We start from the raw sequence: 24739 nt of genomic DNA on the forward strand, positions 1-24739 counted from the left end.
AGGGGGGTGGGGCGGTGGTGGTACTCATGCCCTTTAGTAGTTAAGATTTTGGCCTTTAGTCCCTTTGCAGTCCTGTGTGATGTAGTCACTGTGAATTCATTCTCTGGACCAACTCACCCGGCAGAGCCAATCCAGCGAAGCGCTGGACCTATGGCTCTGACTGCTGACCTTGAAGGAACCCAGTGGGGTGTGGCCTCCATAGACACCTACAGTGATCCTTACCCTGGGGTGCCCTGGGAAGGGACACTCAGGGCTGCACATGGTCCCTTCCCCACAGGGGCAATCGGGCTGGAAAACAGGCTAGGGGGTAGAGGGTGGGTGGAGGTGGGGGACAGGGGCCAAACATCCCCCATCAGCACAAACTGATGAATTATATAAGTCGCTTAACTCGGCCCTACCTCAGGTTCCACACTCGTGCAATGAGGCTATATCACAGGGTTGCTGTAAGGATTAAAGGAGTACATTTATTTAAAGCTTTGACACAACCCCCAGTACACTTACATCATCCGTAAATGTTTTATATTCAAATCCCAGCTGTCATTTTCTAGCTGAGTGACCTTTGGGAAGTGAATTCACTTTTCTGCACCCTGGTTTCTTTCTCCATATAAAGAAGACAATAAAGCGGTGTCAAACTCAACTGTCCATATGGAATAAATAATTGTATTAATATTAGTGAAGTGCTTCACACAGTGTGTGTCTTCAGTATTTTATGGTTGTGATTTGTTGCTGTTAGGGAAGAGGCCCTCAGCTTCAGGCCGGGCAGGGAGAAGCAAGGACTTTACTTCAGCCTGAGGCTCCCCATTCTCATCAGCTGAGCCCAGGGCCACTGGAGTCTCCAGAGAAAGGTCAGGCTCTAGGTCAGGAACACCGGAACTCCCCACTCCTGTCAATGCTGGGCAAATGGTCAAGGCAGTGGGCTCCAAGGTCAAAATCCTGAAAACAGGCCACAGAGGCCCAGAGAAGGAGGTGTGTGGGAAGGTGTAGACATGAGATCCATCCGCGGCGTTGTAGAAGGAGACCTCACCAGTCTCGTAGTCCAGGAAAATCCCCACTTTTTGAGGAGGGTTGGCAATTGTCAGTTTGGTCCGGGGGTCAGTGAGAGCCCGATAGTCATTCCCATCAGACAGCCCCATAGTCCAGAATCCATTCTCAGGTGTCATTTTAATCCAACATTTTCTCTCCACGTTCTCCCTGCACACCCCGACGTGCCACTCTTTCCTGTCCCCAACCTCTACCTCCCAGTAATGTCTCCCTGACGTGAAGCTCTTGCAGCCAAGCACACAGTAATGCCAATCAAATCTCTCGGGGTTGTCTGGCAGATTCTGTCGTTCGCCTGCTCGCTGCAAGCTCCTCTGGTCATCAGAAACAAGCAGGATGGGGTTTGCTGTGTTCGGATCCAATATCACATCCGCTGCAGAAAGTTTGGGGATGGGGTCGTGGGTCAGCCATTGTTCCTAGATCTCAGAGTCTCAGCCCTCAAGGCCTGGGTCTGGTTGAGGAAGCCCAAGTCCAGAGCTGGGTGTCCCCAGCCTGCCCTGAATGTGACCCCCTTAGCAATACCAAAAGAAAGCCCCCAGGGGTCTTAAGTTCAGTGGGAAAGAGGAGGGTGATGAGGGTCAGGGTCTTCTTAACTGACACCTGGAGCTGGCTCTTTCCTTCTACCTTTTTCCTGTTTCCCTCCCCGAAATGACTCTGCCCACCTGTGCTTCACAGGCACATAGGTTTAAATTTCAATCCTTGCGCTACCACTCATGAACTGAATGTCTTTTCCTTTTCTCTTTTCCCATAGACCCAAGCTATATAATATCTTTAAGCCTCAACTTTCTTAACTGAAAAATGGGGATAAAAATACTAATCTCTAGGGTAGGAAGACAACACATGTTGTGTATTTGGCTCAGGGCTGGGCATGGAGGAAGTGGCCTGATGTTATAAAAGCTGCCAGGACTTTTCTGTGCTAAGGGCCATGTTGGGGGCTTTATGTGCTCCCAGACCCACTCTCCATCTTTCTCCACCCTCTTCTGGGCCCTGGCAATCTGTCCTCTATGGACAGTGTCACTGGGTTCTCTTGCCTCTGGTCACCTGCTGGATTTGGCCAATGGGAGGTACTAGCTGAAGCCTGGAAGGAGAAAGAAGAGAGGCACAGCATTTATTTTTCCCCCTTTCTTCCCTGCCAGCTTCAGATGGTGATGCTCTAACAAAAGGATGACTTTTCTCAGGCAGCCCTCTCCTTGAGCTATAGCTTCCTCTGGGCTGCACCCTCTCCCTATCTCTTCAGGCCCAGGGGTGGTGACAGCTCCCCACTGTTGTGAGTCCTGGGGGACAGAATGTTCCTTTGTCGGCTTCCCTTTACTCTCTTTTTTGCCTCTGTAAATAGTTCCTTCTTTAAACTCTCTTCAGCCACCCATTTTGAATATACCATCTCTTTCTTGCTGTTTTTTTGACCAAATACACATTCATTAGCTCATTTAGTCTTTACCTCAACTCTCACATAAATAGGAATTACAATCATCATCTACAATTGAGGAGACTGAAGCTCAAAACATCAAGTAACTTGAGGACACACAGCGACAGGAGGTGGCATACGGAGCTTGGGAAAGGACAAGATCTTTGAGCATTGCTTTCTCTCCTTGGTCACGTTGCATCCTCGCTCTCCCTGTAGTATTAGTTCACTCTGCCTGTCCTTCCCCTCAGCTCCACCTTTGATGCCTCTTCCTTCCCATAAAGGTCTATGGAAGCCCAGGAGAGCAATTCTCCCTGGTTCTCTGGGCTCTCAGTGGGAGGGCATGGGAGATGGGCACAACCTTGAGATTGAGACCTCAAGTCATCCGCCCGGAACTCTCCCAGTCATGGGGACCTGTCCCAGAATCTCAAGACTTGGAGAAGAAAAAGGGAATATGGTCCCTCGGGTTGTTGTCCTAGGGGACATAGTGATTCACTCACCAGCTTGGAAGAGGGCCTTCTTCCACTCTGAAAGAAAGGAGACACAATAAGGAAAGGTCATTAATTCTGATCTTTCCCTTATCCATTCTCCTCAATAAGCCTTTTCTGTGTCCCTTCAGTCTCTTCCAGTATCCGGCTTCCTTCATCTACAGCTCTGACAGATTAGGCATAAGAGGTCTCAAAAATGGTGGACTTCCTCATCATGCTGGGGCTGCAGGTGACATGGCCAGGCTATAGTAGGCTGTGTGCTGTGTGCCAGCAGGGTGGGGAGTGGCTGAAAGTGCCCAGATGCTGTATCTGAAGGGCCTCTCTGAGGCTGCAGAAAAGCAGGGGTGGTATTCCCCACAGAAAATGAGCTTCTTGGTTAGATCTGAGTATTCCTACTGGGAACGCCAATGGGTCACACAGCAGGGAAAAAGTTTGAATGCTTATATACATGTGCCAGGAAACTCAGAGGACATGCAGGTCACTCACCAGGATAGGCCTGAGACTTCTCCCCACCTACAAGGGAAGAAAGGCAGAGACATCAACTGAACTCTGTCATTTCGGAGTCATTTCCTTTCTCCTCCTTTTGCACCCATCTCTCCTTCTTTTTGACCGCCTACCCTTCTTACTTCCCCCCTCTGCCTGTTCAACTCTCTCCTCCCCTCTCTTCCTTACGGGGGCGGCGGGCGGGAATGAAGGCCCCTTTCTCCATTAAAAAACAAAACAAAACACTCATGAGTCTCTCCTCCTTTCTCCCCAACAACCACTTCCCCCCAGTCGGCCTCCCATATTTCTTTTCTTGGGAAAAAGGATCCAGGACATTCCTTCAGCCCAGGGCAGAGTTAGGGGCTGAGGAAACCGGCTGGAAAATACTCAGGCAGAGACAGTCTTAGATGAGAATTCGGAGAAAATGTCAGAGCCACTCACGAGCCATGTACTGGATCTTTCTCCATTCTGCAATGGAAGAAAGGTGATGAGTCGTTAAGAGGCCCAGCGGAGGATAGGAAGATGAGCTTGGGTCCCCGGGGGCATCAGAACTTACTGAGTTCATACTCGAGTGTCTCTGGAAAAGAAGCAGAACAGAAAAAAAGTACTGTTATGGGGATGGAGGGAGGAGGACCTCTAGAAAATAAACCTTAAAAATGACCTAGTGGGCTTCCCTGGTGGCGCAGTGGTTGAGAGTCTGCCTGCCAATGCAGGGAACACGGGTTCGAGCCCTGGTTTGGGAAGATCCCACATGCCGCGGAGCAACTGGGCCCGTGAGCCACAATTACTGAGCCTGCGCGTCTGGAGCCTGTGCTCCGCAACAAGAGAGGCCGCGATAATGAGAGGCCCGTGCACCGCGATGAAGAGTGGCCCCCGATTGCAACAACTAGAGAAAGCCCTCGCACAGAAACGAGGACCCAACACAGCCATAAATGAATAAATAAATAAATAAATAAACGCAAAAGTAAAAAAAAAAAAAAAAAATGACCTAGTGCCGGGTTGGGTGCGCAGGATGGGGATGGGGTGAGGTAGTCCGGCTCCCTCCTGTAGGCACAGGCCTTAGATTCCCTCTCGGTGTCAGATACCTTTTATTCTTTGTTCCTGCTCTTTTTCTGCCCGTGCCGTTTCTTTTTCCTCTTCTGCTCTCTCTTTCTGCATGAATAGAGCCTCCTTTTCTTTCCTCTGTAGCCACAGGAAGTAACCAGCCCCTGCGAGAAGCAGCAGACAGACAGGCAGCGTCCCCGCGAAGGCAGCGATCCAGGGCTGGGCCCTCCTGAAGAAGGGATCTGCAATGGGATCCAGTCTTAGCCTCTCACCCTGAGGACAGGGATCATGGAGTTTATCTCCTGCCGTCAAATGATCTTTCTCTTCCTAAGTTCTCAGAGAACTTTAGGGAAGACTACAGTAAACCCTAGTAAGGGTTTATAGTTATAGCAATAACAAGTACCATTACTTGTCTTGAAATGTCTGCCTCTCACATGTAAATGATACTTGAGCATCGCAATCAAGTTTTTCTAATTAAAATTTATAATAGGTTATATTCACTTGGCTCAAATATCAAATAAAAAAACATAAAACATCACCCAAATCTCCTATTCACTTTCTCTCCCCGCCTCCTTTAATTAGACTCATTTAATCAGCCTAGTATGGTGACTAAGAATGTGTACTTGGGAGCTGGGGGGCCTGGGTTCAAATTCTGATTCTTCCACCTGACTAGCAGTGTGACCTTGGACTAATTACTTAACCATTCTATTCCAGGTGTCCTAATCTGTAAAACGGGGGCGATAATAAAATTAATAATAATAATAATAGAATAATAAAACCTAACTCATAAGGTTAAAGCATTAAGTTAATGTTTATAAAGCATTATAAACACATAGTGAGTGCTATGCAAGTGTATATTAAATTTAAAAATATAAATGTATTCTTATTTTTTCTTGTTTACTCCAAAGATAGCATTCTGTATAAACTGCTCTGTATCTTGCTTGTTCTGTTTACGTTGTATCTTGCAAATCTTTCCACGTTAGTACAGACAGAATGGCTGCGTTTCCTTTCAGAGCTGGGCAATATTCCATTGCATAAAAATTCCCCGTTGGGCTTCCCTGGTGGTGCAGTGGTTGAGAATCTGCCTGCCAATGCAGGGTGTCGGGTTCGAGCCCTGGTTTGGGAAGATCCCACATGCCGCGGAGCAACTGGGCCCGTGAGCCACAATTACTGAGCCTGCGCGTCTGGAGCCTGTGCTCCGCAATAACAGAGGCCGCGATAGTGAGAGGCCCGCGCACTGCGATGAAGAGTGGCCCCCGCTTGCCACAACTAGAGAAAGCCCTCGCACAGAAACGAAGACCCAACACAGCCATAAAAAAAAAAAAAAAATATTCCCCATTAGTGGATATTTGCATAGTCGCTAACTTTCTGCTCTTATAATTAATGCTATAAGAAATAACTTTTTACATGGGTAGTTTTCTACACATGCAAGCATATCTGTCAGATAAATTCCTAGAAGTGGGATTTTGGATCAATAAGTAGGCAGTTTGGATATATATTGCTATATTGCCCCCAATAGCAATTGTGCCAATTCATACCAAAAATATATCAAATTATGTATACCAAAAAATGTCTAAGAGTGACTGTCTCACCACAATCCTACCATCAGAATGTTTTATCAAACAGCACTGTTTTGTTTTATCTTGTTGCCAGTCTCCCAAGTGGAAAATGTTTTAATACACATTTCTCTGTTGAGTGAGGCTGGACACTCTTTCATATGTCATTCCTCTTCTGTGAACGAATAATTCATATCCTTGCTTTTCTTCTACTGGTTTGTTTTATATTTTAAGGAGATTAGTGCTTTCTCTAAATTATGAGTTGTACATATTCCCCCCGCCCCCACTTTGTCATTTGTCTTTGCTTAAGGATTTGATCTTTACCATTTCTCCCCGAATTCCCATTGCCTGTCACAGTTTCTGGCACATAGGAAATGCTCAGTAAATACTTGTGACATAAACAGGGAAAAAGAAACATCCCTGGAGCAAGAAGACGACTCTGGAACCCTGCTCAGTGCCTCGTTTTCACTGCAAAGTCAGCACAGAGAATCACACGTCCTCCTTCTTTCTTTTCTTTTTTCCTTTTTTAAAATTCATTTTTATTTCATTTTATTTATTTTTATACTTTTCTCTCTTTAATATGGCTATGCTAGATTTCAATTGGTTAATGTTTAAATTGTCATTTTTTTCTAATTTTCTACAGATTAAATTTTACATATGCCTCTTTTAAGGTGCGTTTAATGGAATTTTAAAAATTGAAGTATAATTGACTTATAATATTATATTAGTTCCAGGTGTTCACATCTTTCTTCTTCCAATAGCCACAGCTCAATATACCTGAGGCTAAGCAGGGTACTGACCTGCAATGGAAATCTGGGCTGTCTTTTCCTGGTTGAGGAGGGGATTTCTGATGATACAGGACACCCCTTCTCCAGAGCTGCTTTTCACCATTAGAGACGATGTGACTGCATACAGGCCTGCTCCATCTGTAGCTGGAGGTGCTGCCACAGCTGGCATGTTCTGGCCCTTGGCATCTCTCCACTGTATTTGGGGCTGGGGATACCAGCCGGTGGATGTGCACCCCAGGTGGATCCCTCCATCCTCATGGCCCTTCATTTCGATGTGAAGATCCGAACCCAGCGCTGTGGAAGGGACAAGTGAGCCTCAGTTCTTGGGAGCCTCCAGTATCAGTGAGGGTCTCAGCAGGAATTGGATGGCACACCCACGTTAGATAATTAAAGTAGGGTTTCATTAAGAAGCTGTTTACAAAAGGGTGGTCATTAGTGAGGAGAAAACTATATGGGGTAGAGCAATACCCCAGTGCCAGGAACAATAGAACTGTTACCACCCACCCCTAAACCCAAAGGGAGGTAGAGAGGAAGCTGTTTTGAAGACCTAAAAGGAGAGAGTCAGGTAGAGGGGACTTTCATAAGAGGAGCTGTGATCTTTGGGAAGAGCACGCAGCCAGCTAGAGGTGGCCCTGCAGGGAGAAATCCAGGGGCATAAGTACCCGGACTTCTCTCCTCCTTCCCTCCTCTATCTTCAGCTATGGCTCCCCATTGACCAAACTCAGCCAGAAGCCACAGTGCAAGAGAATGCTCTGAGAAAGAGAAATGCAACCTTTGACATTGGACATGGGCCTGGTCTTGGTGTTCTCCTGGGGAACACAAGCCATTTCATGGAACGTCAGTATCAAAGGGCCCTTTGTCACTATGACGGGTCAAGACAAAAACAAGACCAACAACAATCATGTTTGAACAGAGAGAAAAACACGAACAGTGTCCAAAACACAACGAAGAGCAAACATCCTCCTGTCCTGGCTGTGAGTGACGATACTCCTTTACCAGTCCCAGCTTTAGCTTCACTCTAGTCTTCCTCCTGGGTAAGATTTAGGAAGATACCCACCCACAGAATTACACCCCCCTCCTCCCTGACAGCATCCAATCCAGAGCAAAGCCTACTTCCATAAACGCTGCCCCAAATCCCCTAACAGAAGCCCAAAGTCTGTACCAAGTGTCCTCTAACAGCCTCTTCCTGAGACCCCCAGTTCCCACATGGCATGGACTCCCCCTCCTGCAACAAGGATTAAAGTCAACTGGTGCAACTGCAGGGGTGTTCCTGGGAACTCGGGTTGGGGAACAGTGGCTGTACAGGCGCTGTCCCTACAGGTCAGCCTCCCAGGGCTCACAGCAGCGTGTACCTGGAGGGGCGCCAGAAGCCAAAGGGAATGCAACTGAACCCACACCACTGTGCACCATCTCTGAGGAGATGTTTTCTTATCCTTCTCATCCCCGACCTTCCACTTCCCAGCTTAGACCCTGGCGACCAGCAGGAGGGAGTTCTGTACTTGATGTGATAGGGTACAGGAGGGAGTCTTCCTGGAGGAAGACCTGCATCTTTCCCGAGGGCCTCAGAGAAACAAAGTTGGAAGGCAGCAGAGGCAGTTCCTGGTGATCAACCAGGAGCTCTGCGAGGTGGATTTGGAGCACGAGCTCTGTGTCTGCCCCCAGGGCCCACAGAGGAATGAGCTCAGAACAAAACCCGGAGGCTCACCTGCAACTTTCAGCTCCACCAAGGCTTTTTCGTATAAGTTGCCATCTTGGAAATAGCACAGGTAGTTTCCACTGTCGGAGGCTCTGACGCTGTGAATTCGGAGAGCAGCCTTCCCTGCAGTGATGCCATCTCTTAAAAACTCAGTTCTCCCTCGATACTCTGCTGTCTGTCTGTCTTCTACTTCCTTGCCATGTGCATACATGAAAACTACTTGCCTGAGGCTGGATCTCACCCACTTCAGTTCCATGTTCTCTGCGCTCATCTTCGGGGACAGGTGACAGGGCAGCTCAGCGTCTTCACCCACCATGGCCAGGATGGGCCCGGGGGGTCCAATCACAGCAAACTGAGCTGGTCAGCAAAAGGGGGAAACTCCATGAGAGGGAGTTGGGGCCATGATGGTAAGGGGGTGTCTCAGGCAGAAAAACCTAGAGAGGAACAGGATCCTGACAGAAGGACATTTGTCTTAATGGCATGTGTACTTTCAGTTTGTGACGGGACTTCCAGGAATGAACAGTCAAATGTTCTGACTGGGCGCTAACAGGTAATTGTCTGCTTCCGATACATAAAAGCAGCATCGTTCCCTACCTGAGCAAGAGGTGAGCAGCTGGACCAAGATGATGCAGACAAGGAGGTGGAGCAGAGGGGAGTCTAGGGACCGTGCCATTTTCATCTGTGCTGCAAATAGAGAGATGCCAGGAGTCAGGCAGAAATACGGCCTGGAAGAAGATGGATAATTCTGCGTGGAATTCTGAGGTTTCCACGCAGAATTCTCCACCTCAACAGGGCCAACTCAGGGCGAAACACAGGATCACTAGTGTGATGACCCAAGATCTTCCTCTGCCAAAATGTCTGCTTGGGAGTCTCTTCACCTTTGAGTTCCAATATGGAAAATCTCCCATAAAAGTATGTATGTTAAGTGTACAGACAGTAACCCTAACCCATCAGGAAATCCTTGGCGCTACTGTCTGAACATGTTCAGAATCTTTACCCTTGCCCACACTTCCCCAGCTACGCCAGGTCCAAGCCTCCACCATCACACTCTGATTAATACGGGACCCTCCTCTCTGGGTCCCCTGATTCTGCTTGTATGCCCTACAGTCTCAACACAACATCCAGAACATTCCTTGAGTCACATCCTGTCACTCCTCTGCTCAGCACTTTCCAGTGGCTCCCATTTCACTCAGAGTAGATGCTGAAGTCCTTCCAGTGGCCGGCATGGTCCTCCAGGACCTGCACTCCTCACTTCATCTCCCCTGTTCTCCCTGTCTCTGCTCCAGCCACACCGCCCTTCCTGCTGCTCCTTGAACAGGACATGACAGAGGACCTCGACCTCAACTCTTCCCTCTACCTGGAACCCTCTTCCCTGCATATTCACAAGCTCACCCTCTTGCCTCCTTCAAGTCTTTCCTTTAAAGTCAGTTCCTCTATGGGACCTTCTCTGACCACAGAAATATGGCAAACTGCTCCCATCCCCCTGAACCTGCTCTCTTTTTCCCATTGAATTTTCACCAGTGAACATATCATACATTTATTGTCTGTCTCCACCTGCTAGAATGTAAGCTCCACAAAGCAATGATATTGGTCTGTTTTGTTTCCTGATGTGTAAGAAGCCTGTAGCATGGTGGTGGTTCACATGGAAACCTCAGTAAATATTTGTTGAATGAGTGAATGGATGAGGGGTTACATATTAAACCATCAATACTCACTAGCATTTTAGTTCACTTTAGATGATCAGATTAGTTGGTGGTCATCCAACTAATGGATGGAGAGGAGGGGAGGTGGAGAATTTATGAGGATAAGTGTTTTTCTCCATAATGACAGTGCTCTTTTGGTCTGGCTTAGGGAGCAGAGCCTGGCCTCCTGTGGTCCCACTGGGCCTTGCCTATATTAATGTGTTTGTTCTTATTTTTCAATAAAGTGGTTTCAAGGAGCAAGCCTGTCCTGGACATGCAAGTGTTGCAACTTGATGTGCCTTAGTGCACTCTTTTCACAATTGTTCTGGGAATTCCCTGGCGGTCTAGCAGTTAGTACTCTGCACTTTCACTGCTGGGTTTGATCCCTGGTTGGGGAGCTAATCCTATGCGTGGCCCCCCAAAAATTGTTCTTTGGGGGAGAAACATCTGTTCTTTGGGGGAGAAACATTTCTGGAAAGGAAATGATTCCTTTCCTTTCTTCCCTTTCCTCATGTGTTCACCGACGCTCCTTGGCAGATGGCCTGCCTCTGGGCTCACCAGCAATGGATAATTTTCCTATCTTGGTCTTTGCACTGCTAGAGAAGTGCCTTTTAGGGGCAGAGATGTATGTGCTAGCACTTGCACAGAAGGGGCAAATATGTCAACCGAGAAGCACACAGCAGCCCAACACAGCTCACGCCTCTATGCAGTGCTGGCGTTCTTCCAGCTCAGAGGCAGGGCCCCTGCAACTCCCCAGTCCCAGACCAGTGTTTCCAAATGTATCTTGGCTCAGAAAAGCACCTTTACCTCCTTTTAGGCATGGTCTGTGGCATCACTGTGAACTTTAGTGATAAGGGAAGTGTGTGGCCCTTGCTGACTAGCCAGGCTTGATTCTAGCTGGAGTTCTAACTCGGCTTCCATTCCAGCCACCCCAGAGTTGGCTGTGTCCCTAAATAGTAGAGACCCTGAGAGTTGGCCTAGGTGGATTACTCCAAGACAGGACTGAGAACTCCAGAAGTAGTCCCCTCCCTTCTCCCATCATGTATTCTTTCCTTCCCTGAAAATGTCAGACGGAATGGTGTGCCGACAAATGACTCAGGGTGTGCCCGTCTGCGGAGCAATACTGCCGTCTCCTCTAGGCCCCAACCCATGGCCACCACCAAGTTCAAATCACTCTTCCATCAGACTCTGGTCAAGATCCTGGCAGATTCCCTGGGTCACCCAGAGGCTGAACCTACCACTTCTTCTTTTTTTTTTAAAAATTTTGGCCAAGCTGCACAGCTTACAGGATCTCAGTTCCCCTACCAGGGACTGAATCCGGGCCACTGCAGTGAAAGTGCCAAAACCTAACCACTGGACCGCCAGGGAACTCCTATGAACCTACCACTTCTTAATCCCAAGGCAAGTGAATGGGAGAGTTAGGAATAAGACCAGGTCTCACCCGTGTGTTTTCATTCATTCAACAAATGTTTACTGAGCACTCACTGTGTGCCAGGCCCACTACAGGTTAGGTGTTGGAAATAAAAAGGGTGTGGGAAGTAAGTAATGGCACTATGATTCACAAGCTTTGTGATCTCAGTCATGTGACAAAACCTATTTGAACTTCATTTACTCATGAAACATTGTGAAATAGGAACTTTAGAATGTACATAATTGGCTCAGCAATTTCACTTCCAGACATCTGGTCAAGCAAAGTACTTGCATGGGTGCAGAGAGAATTATGTGTAAGGATGACACTGAAGCATTATTTTTAAAAGTAAAAAAAAAAAAAAAAGATAAACAACCTAACCAGCCACTGTAACCACTAACAGGAGACTGGTTAGTTAAATAAAGGCTCATCTGTGTGAGGGAATTCAATATGGCAGTTAAGAGTGATTTACAGTCACTAACCCAGATAATCAAGATATATTAAACAAAGAGCACACTGCAGAAAAATACGAATGATTCTATTAAAAAACAAAAAACAAAGCTATAAATCTGTATATACATTTTTATGGGATCGCCTTAAAAGAGTTCTGAAGGGCTACATGCTAAAATGAAAATCAGAGATTGAGTGAGAGACACTTGTCCTTTGCCCCCTATACTTTGAAAATTGTTTGGATGCTTTCAATTTTAAAAGTTTTCACGTTTTACTTAACAATTAAAAATTGTTACAAATAATTATTGTGACTGCAGCATATTCGTTGTTCAGAAAATACCGACTCCTGTAAATCAACTATATGTCAATAAATAAATAAATAAAAATAAAATACCAACTCTTCACACCAATTCCCCCAAAACAAACCAGCATGAGGCCCGCAGTCATAGTACCTGCTGCCATGATAACTTGCGCTGGGAACAAGGCCCGCGGAGGGGGTGGGTTGAAGAGGAGATGGGAACAGAAATCTGTGCTGCTGGGAATTCTCTGGAGCCTGCCTGAGACCCGGACAACCCTCAGACAAAAGATTGCCTTTCACCATATCCTCTGCTCTTCAAAACTACTCTCTAAGCTGCTAGAGACAGGACAGTATTATTATTATTATTATTATATAGGTAACAATTTCAGTGCTGTCCTCAGAGTGAGGAATATATTTTCGCTAAATTTTTTTAGGATATTTACTGGGTTTTGTTCCTGATTATAGACAACTTCAAAATGGAGAAAAATATGAAGGAATAAAATTTAAATAATCTGTGATGGTAATCATATACTTTGCTTCATGGGAATATAACTATTTCTGGAAGTATTTTGGCCATAGATATATACTAAATGCCTGAAAATTGTCAAAATTATAATTTGACCCAGAAATTCCACTTGTAGAAATTACTCCTAAAGAAAAAAAAAATCAGGTATTAACACAAACATTCATGTTTAAAGCTGTTCATCATAAGTAAGATCTACAATAGCAAAATGTAGAGACAATTTAAATCTCCAAATTCGATCCAGTTTTGTTATAATTAGAAATAAAAACTCTTTATTAAAAATATGATTCCTAATGACTATATGAAAATCCCTTTTATGATTGGACAGTGTGTTTGTATCCATTCTCCAACTCTTGTATATATAGGCTGGCTCAGATTTTTGTAATTACAAAAAATTCTGTAATGCACAGCTTTACATATAAATCTTTAAGGCACATCTCTTTTTAGAATCTCTTAGAACAGATTCCCAGAGATGACTAAGAGAGATAAGAGTCCTTTGCTCCTTTCTGACCACAGTAAGCTCCTAAGAACATGCAGTTGGCAAGTTTTTTCATTCACATTGTCTCCTTCCCACAAATTTTCCAATTCAGGTCTTTAGCCTTTGCATTGTCCTGCTGCCTCCACCCCCTCATCCTCTGACTGGGGCACACACAAGCACCAATCCCTTTGTCTGGATGAGGGTCTCCCTGGAGGCCCACTGTCAGCTCTTCAGCCTCTCTCCTTCTAGGGCTCGTGGCCCTGGCTTTTACCCATTTTCCCACACTTACCTCTTGGCTATCCCATCTGAAAATCACAGCCCTCAGAATAAAGGTAATCAATAGAGGCTCTGTTACCTGGAAGAAAGGAAAAAGAAATATGCCTGCTCACTATGAGAAGCAGTAACAGGGTCATTCTGTGGAAGAATTAGTTTTTGGATTGGCTCAGAGGGGTGTTTCTCATCAGTTGCTGGGCAGAAACCAGTGAGGAAGTTTAAAATGAAAACTGAAACTGTATTGGATTGTACGCGGTGAAGAAAAATTCCAGCCTAATTCTCACACTGTGTCACACTGTGTTTTCCTAATTGAACCACTTATGTATATGTATGTGTATAATTAGTATTTCATTATATATACATGTTTTACATCTTCTATATGATAATAGATTTATTTTATATCATAAAAGATTTACTGAGTAGAGAAATAAAAGATTTTAACATGTGAAGAGAGGAAGATGTGCATTAATTAAAATGTTTCTGTGGCTATTTGTTAACATCTGTTTGCATGTACACAGGCACATGGAGGAGGATTTATCTTTTACAACAAGCCAAATGAGAGTATGAACAGAAAACCAGACCCACTCCACCTTTTTTAGCACCTCTGAAATTCAGGTCTTGGATCCATTACCAAATAACATAATTTTCAGATTTCCCAAAGCAGTGTTGCCGGTGACCGATTGGCATGTTTTACATTTTTCAGAAAAATTCTTATTTGGGGTGGTGCTCAGAAGCCTCATTCACCCTCTGAGCCTATTTGTGCTACATTTGTATTTTCATGTGTATTTCTTTCTACTCTGCCAGCAGGATTCTGTATTTTCCGAGGTTAGATTCTGGATAGTCTGTGGATACTGTTTCTATCAGGGGTCTTTGGGACAAAGTGGTCCTACCTGTGGCCTAGCGCCTCCCAAGACAATTTATTTGCCTCTTGAGACAATGATTAAAGCTCAAAGGACTTTGATATGACTTGACTGATGGAATTTATTTATATATGGGTTGGCCAAAAAGTTTGTTCGGGTTTTTCTGTAAGATATTATGGAAAAAGCTGAACGAACTTTTTGGCCAACTCTCTCTCTCTCTCTCTCTCTCTCTCTCTCTCTCACTCTCTCTCTGTGTGTATATATATATATATTTTTATTTTTTTATTTTTCCCCCGACCAGGGATTGAACCCGGGCCCACAGCAGTGAAAGCATGGAGTCCCAACCACTGGACCGCCAGGGAATTCCCAGAATTTAATTATATTACAACAGTTTGAATTTAGGCTCCGTGGTAGAGATGGCTGGTTGCTTGTGCAAGTTCTATTTCCTGCTTTTTTTTTTTTGATGTACAAAGAGCTAGCATTCTTTCTGTGGTAAGGTAGATGTCTTGGATGGCCCATTCAGGGAAGTTCACGGAGTCCAGCTTAATGAAGCCTACGTACCTCGCATCCTGATGGAACACTGGCAGCCCATATTGAGGCAGTATTTCTGGATCAGACTGTGAGGGTTTGAGCAGAAACGGCAAGACAACCCTGGCCGAATTTTCTCAGATGGCTCCAGTAGAGCTGGTGGTGACCCATCTTGCTTTCTCATTTCCAATGAGGCAAAAGGTCCCTGCTTCTTAGTACTCAAACCCAATTTTGGGGAGTAGTGCAATGTGCCCATCCTTATAGATAAGAGAGGCCAAGGGACTAAGTTTGAGCCAATGATTTGCAGGCGGAAGTTGTTGGGTTATGTTTCTCAAGACAGGCCCACGATCTTCTACCTCTTTCTTCCTCTTGCCTAGAACATGGTCTTTGGAGCTGGAGTGCAGTGACCAACTTGTGACCATGAGGCAACCTTGAGAATGGAAACTACATGCTGAGAGGGCAGAGAATAAAGACAGAAGGAGACTGGGGCATGGATGCATCTCTGAGCTGCTGGACCAGCTCTGGACAGCTGCCCTCTGAATTCACCTTACGTGAAAGGAAAAGAAATCTTGTTTTATTTGAGCCAGAAGTACTTCTGGTCTCTATCATCAGCAGCAAAATACAATTCATCCCTTCCCAGTCCCCACTTATCAACACTTTATCTTGAAACTTTTCAAACGGATAGCAAAGTTGAAAGAATTTTTCAGTGAACGTCTAATATACCTATGGTCTAGATTCTACAGTGAACATTTTACTATACTTGCTTTATTATAATCTATCCTTCTGTTCACACCCCTATCCATCCTTATTTATTATTTATTCCAATATTTATTGATTTATTTGGTACCTTCTAAAGTAAGTTGCAAACATCAGTGCACTTTCCCTTGGAGACTTCAGCAGACCTATCAGGTAGAACATAGTTCTGAAATGCTTGAGGCATCAATGCTATGTCTGAAATATAAATGTAGGAGTATCTTTCAGTTATGTGTTCTAAAATGATCAGGGGGTTATTTTTATCTGGCTATCCCTAGCTCCTAAATGCCCAGCCATCCCCAAAGATATTGATGGTCTGGCCCCAGGTACCTGGCCACTCTTACTAAGAGTCAGGGCTACCTCCAACAGGCTATGTGTAAGCAGGAGGGCTCCAGGACTGCCTGTCAGGAACAACCTGAGGCAGGGACAAGCACTGCCTCAGGTCCATTTTGTCCCTTCCCTGGCACCTACTCAGAGAAATGCTCCTTTCTCTGCTGATACCACAAGAAGGGACTTGAGGTTCTTGAGGACCTGTAGGATTTAGGCCCCCAAATCACATGAAGAATGGCAGGCATAAAACCACTTATAAAGGAAACTGAGGAAAGGCATGGGATTGAGTTCAGAAATAAAATAAAATAAATAAAATAAAATAGAAGAGTGGGCATGATATCACAGAGGGGTGAGAAGGTAAAACTTAGCTCAGAAAGTAAAAATCTGCCCTCCCAGTCATCAGGCTGGGATAACAGACATGCCTGATAAAGCCAACTCCATACTTAACAGGAAATAGTATTTCTCTCGAGGTCATGTTGCAGCTGCAAAGGGGCAAAACAGCCCCCTTCTCTGAGTGCTTCCTGCTTTCTGACTCACTGGGAAATTTCGTTTTTAAAATTCACAGTCTATCAAAAAGCTTTGCTGCTGGGAATCCTATCAACGAGAATGAAATATTCCCCTCTTGTCTGGAGGATCCAAGCTACTTTGACACAGAGAAGCAGCCTTGATTTCCAGCCTAGACGCTAAACTTCAGAGAAGGTGTTTCTAAGCACAACATTTTGTACCTCTTAACTTTATGGTTTCCAAAGAAACCAAACACCTGAAACTAACACAATATTGTAAATAAACTATACTCCAATTAATACAATTTTTTTAATCTAAAAAAAGGCATTTTAAGTTATGCAAGGTCACCAAGAAAAGAAGAAGATACAGAGGAGCAAAAAGAATAAGTTATATTTCTAGCCCTGACCTCCTGTATGGACTGCGCACTTGGTTATCCAGCTGCCTACTCTGCATCTCCATTGGATCACTGATACCCTCTTCCACCTTTCCGTTCCGTGCTACCTACTCCCCTTGCCCCCGCTACCTGTTTCTCTATCGGTTTCCTATCGCAGAAAATGGCAATTCCATCTTTACAGTTTCTTAGGCCTTGGACCTTGGCGTCATCCTTGATCCACTCCTTTACTTGCATGCCACATTGAAGTCTATCAGCAAGGCCTTTTTACTCTATTTTTAAAATAACTCCAGCACTGACCCCTTCTCACCACTTCCAGCACTCCCTCTCGGTATAAGCCATCCTCACTTCTCCCCTTGATCTCTGCAGCAGCTCCCAGCTGGTCTTCAGGCTTCTATCCTGCCCCTTCTAGCCTCCCCCTTTTCCCCCCCATCCCAGTCTCAGTTTAGCATCTAAAGTAATTTCTCAAAACGTTAAGTCAAGCTCAGTTCCTCCTCTGCTCAAAACTCACTGGTGGCTCCTTTCTCAGAGGCAAAGCCAAGGCCAGCATGATGACTTTCAAGGCCGTATGCGATCTGGCCCTCCAGGCCCCTCTGATCCTACCCCTTCTGATTCTCCTGGTCGCTCCCTGTTCTCTGGCTACACTGGCTCCTTTGCTACTCTTCAGACAAACCAGTGTGCTTCTGCCTCTGGGCTTTGGCACTGCGGTTCTCCCTTCTTGGAATGCTTTTCCCCCAGCTATTCCTGTGGCTTGCTCCCCTACTTCATCATCACCCTATTTTATTTTAATTTTTTAAATTGAAGTATAGTTGATGTACAATATTTTATAAGTTCCAGGTGTACAATTCATCACCCTATTTTAAGCGACACCTTCCAATGCAATATTCTGTTATCTCCTGAGTACATATTAACGTGTGCCAAACTGTATATTTTACTATTTCTTTTTTTTTTTTTTTTTTTTTCCTGTCTTCTTCCACTGGAAGGTAGGTTCTTTGTGAATGGGAAAGTTCTGTGGTGTTCATTTCTGTGCCCTGGGCACTTAGAAGAGTAACTGGCACATAGTTAATAGTCGTGGATCTTTGCTGAGTTGATGAATGAATGAATGAAATGAATAGGGAATCCCTGAGGGAAGCTGGAGAGTGAGGGGTCTAGGACGAGAGTGGGGAAATAGCCTCAGAAAGGAAAAAAGACATCTGCTCTGTTGCAAACAGAGCAAACAGATTAGAAAGGGCAGGTGCAGGTCGTGGGGCAGGAAGTTTGGCAACTCCCACTTCTCTTTTCTCTCTGAGGTTGCATTGCCTTCAGAGATGTGGGAAAAGGATGTGGTGATGAAGGATCACAGCTGATGTTCACTGAACTTAGCTACATGCTACGTCTGTACTGGGTGTCCTCCACACCTTTATCTCATTTCCTAACATCTGCTCAAAGTAGTAGTTGTAATTAAATCAATTTCTAGGTGGGAAAAATAGAACTTCAGAGAGGTTAAGAAGCCTGTCCCAGTTTGTCTGTATGAGTAGAATAAACAAGGTCAACCAGGTGTGGTGAACAGGCAGAGGAAATCGGCACAGAAGTAGGAAACGGAATGATGGATTTGGGGCACTGCAAGTGGTGTGGTCAGGCCAGTGTAGGGCGGTGTGTGTCAGGGAGTGTCCAGGGATGGAGCAGAAATAGGACTGGACCACCGAGTGACTGCATTGCGGGGTTAAAAAGTGCACGGATTGGACTTTACCTTTTCACGTAGTGTTTCTTCAACTGAGTTATGTAAGAAACTTGGTTGGGCAAAAATTAATTTCCAAATACATCTGAAAATATACCTTCAAAGTCTTGAGGGAGCCAATTAAAAAATGTAGCATTAAAAGTTAAAATCTGTCATTAGGGAGTTCCTTTGTCACTAATGCAATTATGAACATAGCAGTTAGCTTGGAAACTGGAACCACTCAGCAATAATTGATTACAAGGATGTTAAGCAGGTGATATAGGATCTGCTTAGGTTGTGTTTGTTTTGATTAAAATTAAGACAATTTTTCAAAAAAAAAATTGAAAAATCCTTTTAGAATTTACAAATGTCCATAGCATCCCCCCTCCCAATAAGACTGCAGAAGGCAATGGGAAGCCACAGAAGGTTTGGGACTTGAGAAGAATGTAATCGGGTTTGTATTTTAGCAAGTCTACTTTGAAACTCTAGACAATGGTAAACTTTTCAGAAGCAATGTCTTGTTTATGCTGGTTGTTTTTCAGATTTCTTGTCTGTTTCCTAATATTTATTTAAACTAAAAGTCTTAAAAGGAAAAGGGCAACAGCAGCTCTTGGGGGAGTGAAAGCAGCTTGCTGTTAAGAGAAGGGTCTTGGTAACCTAATCCCAGGGATCTGTGATAAAAGAAGAAAGAAAAATTGCGGGAGGTATTCTATGCCTCAGAAGGGGTCCTGGGCTAAGCAGTAACAGGACTTGCCCTGAGGGGAGGAGAGGAGCTTCCTTGGGTGGGTGCTGGCAGCATTGTGCAGCAGGGGGTCGAGGAGGAGGGGCAGGTTGACAGCAAAGGAGATGGAGTTCAGTTTTGGCCACAGGTTTGAATACCTTTGGGGGACTTCCCCGGTGGCGCAGTGGTTAAGAATCCGCCTGCCTACAGGGTTCGAGCCCTGGTCTGGGAAGATCCCTACTTGCCGTGGAGCAACTAATGAGCAACTAAGCCCGTGTGCGGCAACCTCAGAAGCCCGAGCGCTGCAACACGAGAAGCCGGTGCAATAAGAATCCCGCGCTCCGCAATGAAGACCCAATGCAGCGGAAAAAAAAAAAAAGAGAAGAAAAACCTTTGGGGCATCCATGAGGTATGAACAGAACTATTGGGATTCTATGGCGTAACTCCAGATAGTGTAAGAGTAAGCAAGGCCTCAGGGGAAAGAATCAGGAGAAAGGCACCTATTAAATGAAGCGCATAAAGTCTTAGATGAAAAAGAAAAATTCCAATTTACTCACCATCCACTTTCTGGGCTTTTCTCCAGCCTGAAGTAGAACAAAGAAACCTCATGAGATAAATGGCACATGAGAGGTCCTCAAATCGTATACACAGGGGAGGGAAGCACAGAACTTACGGAGCTCTCTTTGGAGTTTCTCTGAGAAAGGACAAGAAATGAATCAGTACCGTCCACAGGAGATGAGCCAGGTTTACGTGGAAAGGGCCTCAGGGAGACCCATTCCTGCATCATGTGTGCAGTGAGTCCTGTGAGCTGTCCTAGAACTAGGAAAGCTAGGGCACGGTCAGCGTCACAGGGTGGGGGAACTAACGAGGTAGGGTTGCTGGTTTTGAGGGAGGAAGGACTGAATTAAAAATCTCACCTTCAAATCCCCTAATCCTCTTCATCCTTGTCCTCTCCCTTCCCCTCTGTCCAATCCCTTTTCCACAGTCTTCTTTGGACCTCACTGCCTCGGTCTTCTGATTGCTTTACCTTTGGTCCAGCATTCTTGCTCTTTCTCCCGGCGAAGCTTCCAGCTGAAACCAAGAGCAGCCAGCAGGAGCAGTCCCAGAAGAAGCAAGAGTGAAGTCTGAGCTGCTGCCCAAGGAAAGTCCTTCAGCAAGAGAGTGCCTGAGCCGGAAGTGCTGGGCGTTATTCCTGCAGAGAAAAGCAGGAAACGGCCAAGGACTGTGGGTGCTGGAGCGCACAGAGGATGTCTCCGGACTCTCCGAGATTCCTGGGCCAGCCCAGTGGCAGAGGGGCCTGGCTGGGAGAGTGACTCCAGCTTTGCCCCATTCTATCCCACAGGATGGTTGGGAAACCAAGATACCTTGAGAGTCATCATGGAAAACAACAACAACAAATAAACATAAAGGCTCTGGGATCCAGTGTTAAATCAAGGAGGCGCAAATCGCTCCTGAAATATGGAACTGAAACTGGGATCCGGAGGAAGGGATGGAAATTGTTCCCTTTTTCTCAGATCATGAGAAGAGGAGCCTTCCACTGAGAATCACCCCGAATGTGGGAGCCCCTCAAGTTACTTGCAATCGTTGAGAGAAGTATATTTTTGGTAGGGAACTGGATGCTGCTGGGAATCAGAAGCCCTGGGTACTAGTCCCACCCCCACTGCTGTTTCCACCTGTGGTTTCAGCCAAGCCATTCCAGTGTCCCTCTGTCTACTTTCCTATAAAGTAGAGAGTTCAATAATATTACCTGTGCTATCAACACCACCAGCTCAATAAGAAATTGTGAGAAGAGAACTTGGCTATCTATATGAACTTTTATGCATGTGTTTCTTTTCAATCTCCCTTAGCACCCAGCCCATGCGATTCATTGAGTTAGCATCCAATAAACACCACTGAGTTGAAAAAGAAAAGTGAGAGTGTAAACCCTTTATTTCTCTATCAGAAAAAGGATTCCATGTGCATAGAGAGCCTTTCCAAAGAGGTTTTACAAATTCAGTGACACATTATATGTGTAGAAAAAGTTAAATTAACAAAATAAAAACTACCTGTACAGCCAGAACAGAGTCATAACTGGACATAAACGTAACAGCCTAAGGTCAATGCATGGAGCATAAGCAAATTTCCTGCCAATATCTGACAAATGTCATTGTCGTGAGGATTAAAGGAACAGTGAAAAGTCAGTTGTTGTTACCTTCCTAATACAGTAGAATTTTTATTGACAGAGTAGGTTCTGGCAATTTTTCCTGAAACTAAAGCAGCATGTTTTTTTGTTTGACTAGTCATTATTTCCCACAGCAACCTACAGAGGACTTCCCCATTTCTGTACTTTTGTTCTTCCTCCATAAAATTTAGCCCTAGATTGTGTACTGTTTTGTACCATTTCCTAGCTATTTTGTACTGGCAATGGTTTTACAGTGAAAACCCTGTATGTCTTAATAAAGGATACTTTTTTTAAAAGGTAAATATATAAAAAGAACGTGTCAATGATTCATTTAACTTATTAATTAATAAGAAAACCAGTAAAAATGTTAAAAGTGGTTCAAATGAGGATTTGATTTATAAAATCTTATATTCTCTATCAGAGAGAAGTCATCTGCATCACCAAACACAGGAACCATTTGTATTACTCTCACTGTTCTATAAGTTAACATCTGTCTCTACAAAGTTGTAAATGGTCTAGAAAAAGAGACAAGGGCTCAGTCCTACAGAACCAGAGATCTCCAGTGTGAGGTCTGCTAGACAATGTCAGTATTCCATTGAAGAGATACCCAGTAATCTTTTCTGACCATTAAAAGTCTTTCACAAATTTTCCTGGCAGTTCTTTCTTTCCCCTACAGTGTTGAATACAAACAGACAGTGGTGGTTTACACAAAGGCAGCGAATATTTGATAAACAGACCATTTCCCAAGAAATACTGCCTAAGTAGTGCTTTTCAAAAAGCCCAAAAGGAATTTCCAGAAATGATTCAGACCGTTTGCAAAGAGGCTAAAATGAAGAGAGAGAACTACACATGTGCACAGCTCTCCGTCCCTTTAAAGAGCAAACTCACCTGCTTCCTTCTGCCCAGCAGTGGCTTCAGTGAAGTCCCATTGCTGGGAAAATGGTGAGTGTTCAGGGACTCTGACTTGGCATCTCCCGGTGGAAGAGCTGCAGGCCTGCCCTGTGTGGTGCTGATGGGTCCCATCCTTGTCCAAGCTCATGACCTAAGAGGACTGCTCCTGCTGGATGTCCATGGGCCCCAGTCTCACCTCGGGGGAGAGGGGACAGGGGAGCTCGCTGTCCTCTACACCTTGGCTGGAAAGTCAGTCACCTCGGGGGTTACTTCCTGCCAAATGAGCTGCTTCCCAACCAGTAAGAGGGAGAAGAGGTGGAGGCAGGTGTGAATAAAGGAAGGACACTGGACTAACCTAAAGATGGGTCACACCTCTCCCTCAGGAGTCTGGGAGAACAGACGCATCTGAGACCCTGCTTTATTTTTGTCCGTAACACTTACCATGTTATCATCAACATATATGTATAGTTGATTATCTAGCTCCCTGCTCTAGAATATAATCTCCACAGAGACAGAAGTTTTGGGCTGTTTTGGCTTCTGCTGGATTCCCATCACCTAAAACAGAAGGGTGGTAGTGTCGCCAGGTAAAATACATTGTATTTCAATTTGCTAAATCGGGGTACCTTAAACACAGGAGACTCTCAGTAAATATTTTGTGGAATGAATGAATACTGTTTTCTGCCTGGAGCTTTAATGGGGAAACAGAGAACCCAAGCAAGGCAGCAGGCAGAGGGGAGCTGGTCTGGGAGACAAAGGAAGCTGGGTTGAGTTTATAAGCAGAGCGCCCTGTCTGTTTGATGTGAGCCAGACCCTGTGCTGAGCACGGAGGTAGAAGCAGTGGAGTGAGGAGAGGATTCAGAGTCCGGGCCTCCCAGGAGCCCACAGACCTCATGCCCACACCCGCCGTCCCTTGCCCACAAAGGCTGGCTTCCTCCGCACCATGAATCCTCATGCACTCACATTTCTCTGCTCCTCTGATCGACTCTGTCTTTGGATCCCTTGGTGATTCAGACACTAGGCTGCACCAGGGCTCTAGTCAGGACTCTCCACTGCCTGGTGTCTCAGGGTGGAGCACAGGCAGAGGCCAGGGAGTGCTCACAGGCTGGGCATGGCCATTGGCAGGGCTCCCCTGAGGACTCCGGGCAGATGTGTGTCTGGTCAGGGTGCCACGTCTCCACGCCTGCCCCCTGGTGCTGACACCAACTATGACAGCGATGAACTCTGGACTGTGAACCCCTTTACTCTGCATTTATGATGTAAGATATTGATATTTTCAGGGAAAGAAGCCAAGTCTAGGGATCGGCCTACACACACCTGGGTTGGTCACTTTCGCCACAGCACTGCCTACTTGGAGCTCACAACACCTGGCACAAGGCCTTTGAGCTCAGCCGGCCTATTGGCAATACCTCATGTGTCACCAGAGAGAGCCGGTGACGTGGCTGGGGGACCTGGGAATGAAGAACAAGCTGTAGAAAAACAATTTTATATTAAAACAAAATCAAAAAATAAAGTGCAATGCAGGATGCATCTGAGAAACACTTTTCACATGTTTAGTCCTACAGGGATTTGCAGGAAGGTTGGGGGGACAATGGGGACAAGGAGCTGGTGCTAGGAAGCAAGGTCGGGTAGGGTCAGAATCAGAGATGGTGTGCTTTTCTTGTTAGGAGGGAACTGTCACAGCCGGCAGGTAAAATGGCTAAAGCTACTAAAATGATGCTCCACAGGAGTTAGAATCTAGGAAAGACACAGATCAGGGGAGTCACCAACTATTAATACCCTCAGTAAACTTCAGTGGGATAAATGCTTTGCAAGCTTCCCTTCCAAATCTGAACCTCTCTCTGCTTGTGGCAGCATTTAAGGCCAACAGACCCAGATGCAGGGAGTAAACGTGTTCTTGACCAAGAGGCAGAGCATTTTGGCTAAAAGGGTGAGCATTTCTAGGGTTACACCATCTGGATTCATGTCTGGCTCCCCCTCGCTTTGCTGGCTGTGTGACCCTGGGCATGTTATTTACTTCTCTAAGCCTCCTCTACAAAACGTGCTGAATTGTAGTGATGGCTTCACGGGAAGGCTGTGAAGATGGAACCCGGGTGCACGTGTGAAGCCTCTGGTGCGGTGCCTGGTACAGACGCTCAGTAAGTATTAGTTACGGCTCTGTTAACTCTTAACTCCAATTGACCCAACACTGTGGTTGTTGATTAACATCTAGCTATCCCTCTAGATGGCAAATCCTTGAAGAGAGATGTCTGGGCTGGTTAATTTTATTTGCATTTCTCTCCCCCTCCCCCTCCCCCAAT

At 45.4% G+C, this 24739-nt stretch overlaps 1 protein-coding gene and 1 pseudogene across 3 annotated transcripts; both read right to left on the reverse strand.

Moving 5' to 3' along the window:
• Window positions 1-444: 444 nt before the first annotated feature.
• Window positions 445-13728, reverse strand: LOC137773563 (butyrophilin subfamily 3 member A1-like). 3 transcript variants are annotated; one of them, XM_068558338.1, is made up of 10 exons: window positions 13624-13728; window positions 9090-9174; window positions 8505-8852; window positions 6812-7093; window positions 4497-4697; window positions 3968-3988; window positions 3853-3879; window positions 3415-3441; window positions 2941-2967; window positions 445-1411 (listed from the first exon to the last, which is right to left on the reverse strand). In XM_068558338.1, exons 2-10 carry the CDS (start codon window positions 9172-9174, stop codon window positions 708-710), a joined length of 1722 nt encoding a protein of 573 aa, XP_068414439.1. In that variant the 5' UTR covers window positions 13624-13728; the 3' UTR covers window positions 445-707. The 3 variants fall into 3 exon arrangements, with proteins under 3 accessions (XP_068414439.1, XP_068414440.1, XP_068414438.1); XM_068558339.1 differs by having other exon boundaries at window positions 4497-4619; window positions 9090-9179; XM_068558337.1 differs by having other exon boundaries at window positions 9090-9179.
• A 1137-nt stretch (window positions 13729-14865) lies between these two features.
• LOC137774109 (small ribosomal subunit protein uS14-like) lies at window positions 14866-15166 on the reverse strand (annotated as a pseudogene).
• Window positions 15167-24739: the final 9573 nt, after the last annotated feature.

The sequence above is a fragment of the Eschrichtius robustus genome, chromosome 12 (genome assembly GCF_028021215.1).
Source record: "Eschrichtius robustus isolate mEscRob2 chromosome 12, mEscRob2.pri, whole genome shotgun sequence".
NCBI lineage: Eukaryota > Metazoa > Chordata > Mammalia > Artiodactyla > Eschrichtiidae > Eschrichtius > Eschrichtius robustus.

What these genes read in the sequence shown, in the direction of transcription:
- LOC137773563 (XM_068558338.1), bottom strand. Translation starts at nt 9,174, where the DNA reads ATGAAAATGGCACGGTCCCTAGACTCCCCTCTGCTCCACCTCCTTGTC. An exon ending in GCTGCTCACCTCTTGCTCAG is followed by an intron (nt 8,853 to 9,089) that starts GTAGGGAACGAT and finishes TTTGCTGACCAG; the next exon opens with CTCAGTTTGCTGTGATTGGA. An exon ending in AGCCCAGATTTCCATTGCAG is followed by an intron (nt 4,698 to 6,811) that starts GTCAGTACCCTG and finishes ATCCCATTGCAG; the next exon opens with ATCCCTTCTTCAGGAGGGCC.